The sequence below is a fragment of the Anopheles arabiensis genome, chromosome X (genome assembly GCF_016920715.1).
Source record: "Anopheles arabiensis isolate DONGOLA chromosome X, AaraD3, whole genome shotgun sequence".
In the NCBI taxonomy this organism is placed as follows: domain Eukaryota; kingdom Metazoa; phylum Arthropoda; class Insecta; order Diptera; family Culicidae; genus Anopheles; species Anopheles arabiensis.
In genome coordinates this window covers 2,918,376-2,925,008 of record NC_053519.1, presented here as the reverse complement: position 1 = coordinate 2,925,008, position 6,633 = coordinate 2,918,376, and the positions used below count along the sequence as shown (strand labels likewise).

At 49.3% G+C, this 6,633-nt stretch overlaps 1 protein-coding gene across 2 annotated transcripts; it reads left to right on the top strand.

Annotated features, from left to right (window-relative positions):
* Nucleotides 1-1,754: 1,754 nt before the first annotated feature.
* Nucleotides 1,755-6,022, top strand: LOC120906244 (ubiquitin carboxyl-terminal hydrolase 45). Of its 2 annotated transcripts, none has more exons than XM_040317763.1 (3): nucleotides 1,755-1,930; nucleotides 2,392-2,789; nucleotides 2,906-6,022. In XM_040317763.1, exons 2-3 carry the CDS (start codon nucleotides 2,433-2,435, stop codon nucleotides 5,519-5,521), a joined length of 2,973 nt encoding a protein of 990 aa, XP_040173697.1. In that variant the 5' UTR covers nucleotides 1,755-1,930; nucleotides 2,392-2,432; the 3' UTR covers nucleotides 5,522-6,022. The 2 variants fall into 2 exon arrangements, with proteins under 2 accessions (XP_040173697.1, XP_040173699.1); XM_040317765.1 differs by having other exon boundaries at nucleotides 1,769-1,813.
* Nucleotides 6,023-6,633: the final 611 nt, after the last annotated feature.

Sequence of the window (6,633 nt, the reverse complement as noted above, 5' to 3'; positions counted from 1 at the left end):
AAGCGGACTTGTATGAAGCTAACCCTGTCGCTGGCAACCAAAAAAACAACCATCATATTCCAGCCGACTTTGGAGGCTTACAACTTTTGAATGCGTTATCCAATATTTATACAATATTCGGATGCAAATTTGAATAAAATTATGCAGTTTCTATAACTGTGCATAGATTCAATTTGCCACCGTTTTTATGTAATAGCTTTTCAAAGTTGACAGGAATTTTTTAGGAAAAAAAATTCAAAGCGTAACAAACTTTTTTTAGTACTTTATGTAATTTTCTCATTAAGATGGCTCTAATACTTTTGAGAACTGTATATTAGACACCTATTATACATTTCCAGATTTTTTTCTATGAGTCATACAAAAGATAAAGGACCCAAGTGCCACAAATCCACTAAACGACCACTAAACGGCTTCTAAACGACTCAAGCACTCTACCTAAACGGAATATAAAAAGACTTCGTTTAGCAGACGGCAAACGACTCATGCATTCTAAAAATAGCAAAAAAGCTTGTGGCGCCATCTGTTTGTGGGATTCCCAACCAGCGGAGCTTCCTCGCTTGGAGGAGAGCTTTCTCATTTCCTCTGTACTGTTGTATGGTTTCGCATTGAAGTTATGCATCGCTAGAACTAGAACGGCGATACGATTGTTTAAATACTAAACTCCAATGGAAACCACCAGCACACTGAAGCAAGTGAGATTTGAGTAATGGTCGTTGGTGTTGATACCCACGTATCTGACCACACGACCATTTATATAGATTTTTGCTCGGAAAGTTAGAAGGCTATATAGGTCATGATAAGATGAAACTTGTCGAAACACATTGCAAGAAAATGATAGCTATATAATGATGAGTTGTAATACGCCATCTATTGATCAAACCAATGAAGCTGTGGAGCTTTCATTTTTTTCTATGGATATTCAATTTTCCAGTCGTTTAAGCTTAATCTGTGGCGCTTGGGGAGTTTCGATTTGAATAAAAAACGTTACAACACACTTGTCATCATAATTTTATAAAATGTGCAATCGCGACAAACGCAAAAACTTAATAAAATGGTACTCTATTTATTAGTTATAGTGAATATACATTGAAAAGAGACTGAATTTAAACATTTTGTGCAAATTTTATTTGATTTTGGTGTCTTTCTACCAAGAAGTATCATGATATATCAGTTTTTGTTCAAATCGAAACTTTTTTTTTCTTTTTTATGACTCATATAAAAAAAATTGAAAAACATTATGTTGGACGTTCAATATTGAAAGCTTTTATGCATGGGGATAGCACATCGATTGATACATGACATTTCTTGCACAAATTGTTGTGCTATTTTCAACTCGATAATATAATTATTTGACATTGTAAAATAATTTAAAACTGTGCTGTTTCAGTATTAATAAACCATAATCAAATTTTCCACATCATTTGGCATAGGTTTTGAGCTCTAATTTACGTATAAATTGAAATGACGGTTTTTCGCTCATCGATAAGCAGTGGTTGCTTTTTGGAGAGTGATAATAATTATAGTGATTGTTTGATTAGTTGACTTCGAACAATTATGAAACTGGTTGGAAAATAAGGAAATACGATAAATTACCCGAGTACATTACTATGAAACCGCCAATTGCCATATTTTTCTCTTAATTTTTATTTATTTCGTCCATACACCTTGCCGTTACGCTGTGTTTTCGTTCTCTATACCTTGTCAAAATGATCTAGAGCAATCGAGCCACTGCGTGCACGTTACCGAATGACAGATTCTATTATATTTGCGGTGTAATCGGCTGGCCACATCCTGTACAAATTTTACAAACTAGGTGCGCTGAACAACTCAGTATTATATGTGTGCGGTTTCTGGCGGTGGGACGCATTGAACCAATTCGTCGGGATCCACGAAAATATAAGCAAAAAAAAAAAAAGGAATAGCAAAAGCGGTAAGCGACCCCTTTTACATTTCGTTCCTTTTCGCTTGCCGAAACCTTTACACGGGGTTTGGCTATCTTTTTTTTTGTGGGGTAGCTGTTTTTTATGCCATTGCATTTTGACTTGTACAGCGAGTTGGATATTTTATTATTACACAAAGCATGAATCGTTCAAGAATGCAAGAATGCTCGTGTGAATACCCAAATAATTGGATGCAGTACTCTGTGAATCATGTTTTCCTCAACAAAAAAAATAAAAAAAAATCGATCCGAATGGGCATATCGAAGCAATATTGAGTATGACGTGAGAAATACATTTTGACTGTTTCATGTGCATGTTCTGACATTTTTACGACCCCTCCTCCCTGTGCCCTGTGCCAATATCTGTGCGAGTAGCAGTTTATCTCACATTTTGCGCTGCTCACTTTCGCCCGATTTTGTGTCTCTAAAAGCGCCTTCCCTTTACTCCCCAGAGCAAGCAGGTCACGGCAAAGGGTGTTCTTGGACATTGGCAATGGGCAAACGACAGCGCAGCGACTACCGTGTGGACGGTGGTGCCTCCTCGACCGAATCGAACGACGAAACGCTACTCGCCACCAAAATGAACGGCGGCGAGATGTGCACGCACATACAGAAGTCCATCGACCTGAACACGATACGCAAACAGATCAAAAGCAACGAGGTGTGGTGCAGAAGGACGTGCAGCAAGTGTGCGGACGAGCAGCAGGCGGCCCGCGGCGGCAGCTATGTCAACGAGCCGCTGAAAACGCCGAACGATGTCAACGGCGATACCTCGCTGTGGTTCTGCCTCAAATGTGGCACACAGCTCTGTGGCCGGAACAAAAACCAGCACGCTTTGCAGCATTATGCAGTAAGTTTTTTTCCTTCTTGCGTACAGTGACACTGTTGGAACGCGTTTAGTACAGTGTGTGTGTATGTGTGGTTGTTTTTCTTTCTTTCTTTCGCTTCTATGTTCACACCCTCTAGACGCCTCGTTCCGATATGCACGCCCTTGCAATCAACACCACCACGCTGGATGTGTGGTGCTACACCTGCAGCGTGGCGGTCGATCCGTACGCCAAGCCGAAGCTGCTCGATATAGTCGAGTTTGTCAAGCGCGAAATAGCGAAGGTACGAGCGGCCGCCGCCCATACCGACGCGCAAATACAGAACGCGACCGAGTCCGTGCGCAACCTGGTGCTGGACGCGCTACAATCAACCACAAACAGCTCGTTCGACGTGCCGGACGCGGCCAAGTTTAACTCCAGCGATCAAACGTACGAGCAGAGCGCGCGCGGCAAAGGGCCCGAGGCGGCCGGACCGGCCGCATCGTCCTCCAGCCTCGTGCCGCACGCGACCAAAAGCCTCATCGACGCGCTGCCGCGTGTGCGCGGCCTGTCCAATCTCGGCAACACGTGCTTCTTCAACGCGGTCCTGCAGTGTCTCGCCCGCACACCCTACCTGTCCGACATACTGAAGCAGTCGGCGACCGAGGGCGAAAAGGTGCACATACCGGGCGGGACGATCAAGCTGCCGGACGGGACGGAGATACTGGCGCCCCCGATCGACGGCGTGCTGGACAACTGGCGCAGCCTCACCGAGGCGCTGACCGAGCTGCTGACCGACCTGCAGGCGAGCGCGCCCGAAACGCTCTCCCCGAACCGGCTGCTGCAGGAGCTGACCAGCAAGTGGCCCCAGTTCGACGGGGGCGACCAGCACGACTCGCACGAGCTGCTGCGGCACCTGCTCGAGAGCGTGCGCACGGACGATCTGCGGCGCTACCAGTCGCTCATACTGCAAAAGCTCGGGCTGGAGTCGCGCAAGAGCCGGCAGAACACGGACGGCACGCAGCGCGCGCTGGCCAAGTACTACAACGAGCAGATCTCGCAGTGGGTGTTCCGGCCGGAGCAGGTGTTCCGCGGCTCGCTCGTGTCGACCCTCACCTGCCAGGATTGCCACCATACCTCGTCGCAGCATGAGTACTTTCTCGACATTTCGCTGCCCGTGTGCGTGGAGAAGCCGCAGCCGCCCGTCCGGCGGCGCAGCAGCCCCGAGCCGGACGGACCGGGCGTGACCGGGGCGTCGGCCGGGGCTAGGGGCACGGCAGGGACAGGCACCGGCGGCCACACAGCGCCCTCCAAGGCGCCGAGCAAGAAGGAGCGCGAGCGGGAGAAAAAGGCCAAGCGAATTGCCAAGCATCAGAAGAATCGAATCAACCTGTCCTCGGTGGGAGGCGTTGTGGGGGGCATCGGCACGACTGCCGCGGCGGAGCAGCCGGCCAGCGCCGGCGACGAGAGCGAAGCGATGGCAAACATGGTACCGCTGACGGAGGATCACTCATTCCAATCGGACTGCGCCAAGGGCAACGACGACGGTTCGTCGGACGAGTCGAGCGAACCGTCCGACGCGGACGTAGAGGACAACGATGTGACGGATGACGCGCTATCGAAGTGCGGTTCCGCGCCGGCGGTCGACCAGAACGGCAATCAGCTGCGCTCGATGCCGGAGAAGTCGGACGATGCGCCCGAGAACAGCAACAAGGAGTCGGACGGCAGCAACATCGTGTGCGAGGTCGGGATCAGCGCTCAGCGGGCGGCCCACATGGTGCGGCAGCTGTCCGGGGGCAACGGCGGCAGCAGCGAAACGGACGAGGAAGCGAGCAGGCAGCGGCAGGGCGCGCGGGCCGGCGGTGCGGGCGACGTCGATGGCTGCACCGGCGAGCCGAAGCGCGGCCGGCAGCGCACGTTTAGCCACGCGGACTGGAGCAACACGATCGCGCCACGGTACCAGTGCGAGGACGGCGAGTACTCGGTGCAGTCCTGCTTCAACAACTTCACCGCGGTGGAGCTGATGACCGGCAACAACAAGGTGTGCTGCGAGGCGTGCACGGAGCGCATCAACGGCAAGGGCGGGCCGTCGGTCAACACGAACGCGACCAAGCAGTTTCTCATCTCGCAACCGCCCGCCGTGCTGATACTGCACCTGAAGCGCTTCCAGGTCGGGCTGCGCAGTGTGTTCAAAAAGCTGAACAAGCTGGTGTCCTTCCCGTTCGTGCTAGACATTGCGCCGTTCTGCGGATCGAAGGTGAAGCGGGCGTCGCACATCCGCCCCGGGCAGAAAAAGATCCTGTACGCGCTGTACGGGCTGGTGGAGCACTCCGGCTCGATGCACGGCGGCCACTACGTCGCGTACGTGAAGGTGCGGCCGACCTTCGGCCCGGGCGATCCGCGGTGGAAGTTCATTCCGCAGGGCACGAAGGACGAGCTGGACCGCAAGTCCGAGCAGGAGATGGCCAAAGAGCAGGCGATGCGCATGGGGCTGCACGTGCGGGACAGTGATGATTCGTTCAGCTCCTCGCACACGCCCAGCGACAACGACGAGTGCGGCCGCAAGCGGGCCCAACCGCGGGACCGGCAGCCGCAGGACGAGCTGGAAGGTGCGGTCGGGTACGCCCACAAGCCACAGGCCCGGCCCGCGCCGGAGGAGGTGGAAACGCCGCCCGGCAAATGGTACTGCGTATCGGACAGCTACGTGCGCGAGGTCACGGAGGAGAGCGTACTGAAGGTCCAGGCCTACCTGCTGTTCTATGAGCGCATATTCTAACTGCTCTCGTCATCCATCCGATCCGTGATCTTTCTTGCATTTCGTTACCCGCACAGATGCATGTTTACCGCCAGTCTCGTTACTATGTTATTACTCCCTAGGATCTTCTACTCAGTGTAGAAGAAATTTATTTTATTTTTATTCTATCTTTTTTGGTCCGTAGTACACCGACAGCAATCGTGAGCCGTTTACTCAATTTTGATGAGTGGTCAATAATTTATATTCTGTTTTTGCCATCCATTTTCATGTTACTATAGTGTCACAATTCCTCCTATAATATTTTTAAATTTGTACGTTTTGCTTGGCCGTGCGGCTTCATGCGGCTAGAATGAAGTTGTTAAAACTAAACAAAAAAGTTCAATGACTGTTGTAAAGGTAAACTTCAAATCCTCTTCTCGAACAGCGTGTATATGACATAAAATGTGTGGGTTGGTTACTCTTTGCTTCTCAGCTACTACTTTTGTGCTAAAGAACAATAAACAACAACAACAAAAACTGTAACATGTTATTGATTGCATTACGTACACTTAAGGCGTCATCCATCAATTACGTAACGCAAAATGCAATCGGATCCTCAGCACGGTTTGCAATGTTCTTACATCACTATCATCAGAAGCGTTTTCAATCCATCTTCCTGGTCCTCCATAAATATGTTCACCTTTCCAGAAATGCTTCTTTGGCTTTAGATGTTGTATCATCAACAAATTGATTTTTCTATTTCACATAACATGTGATGTTCAATATGTTACGCATGTCTTACAAATTACGAACAACATTGGTAATGTTTGCAAGAGTTTTGGCTGCATTTTGGATATATTTATACAATTACGACCAATCGTCAACTCTGGCGAAAAAAACGGCTGATTGCATCGACTTTATCTCCCATCTGTTTGAACCGAATTGCGTTTGTATAGAGCTAGATTGGTATGACACCTGCTATAGGTTTCTACGGCCTACTCCGTCTCTTGGACTGTATTGAGAAAGGGGAACAGGTTTCTCAAGTTAAAGCTTTGTAAAAGGCTGGCACCCCGATGTCAACTTCTGCCTATTTAACAACAGATATTGCCACAGAGGTCTTGTCGCTCTTATTGAGGAACGAATTTTTAAAAAGA

Bases quoted from the DNA above. Each gene is read 5' to 3' on its own strand.
- LOC120906244 (XM_040317763.1), top strand. From the start codon at position 2,433: ATGGGCAAACGACAGCGCAGCGACTACCGTGTGGACGGTGGTGCCTCC. The intron at 2,790-2,905 runs GTAAGTTTTTTT...CACACCCTCTAG, and splicing joins ACGCTTTGCAGCATTATGCA to ACGCCTCGTTCCGATATGCA.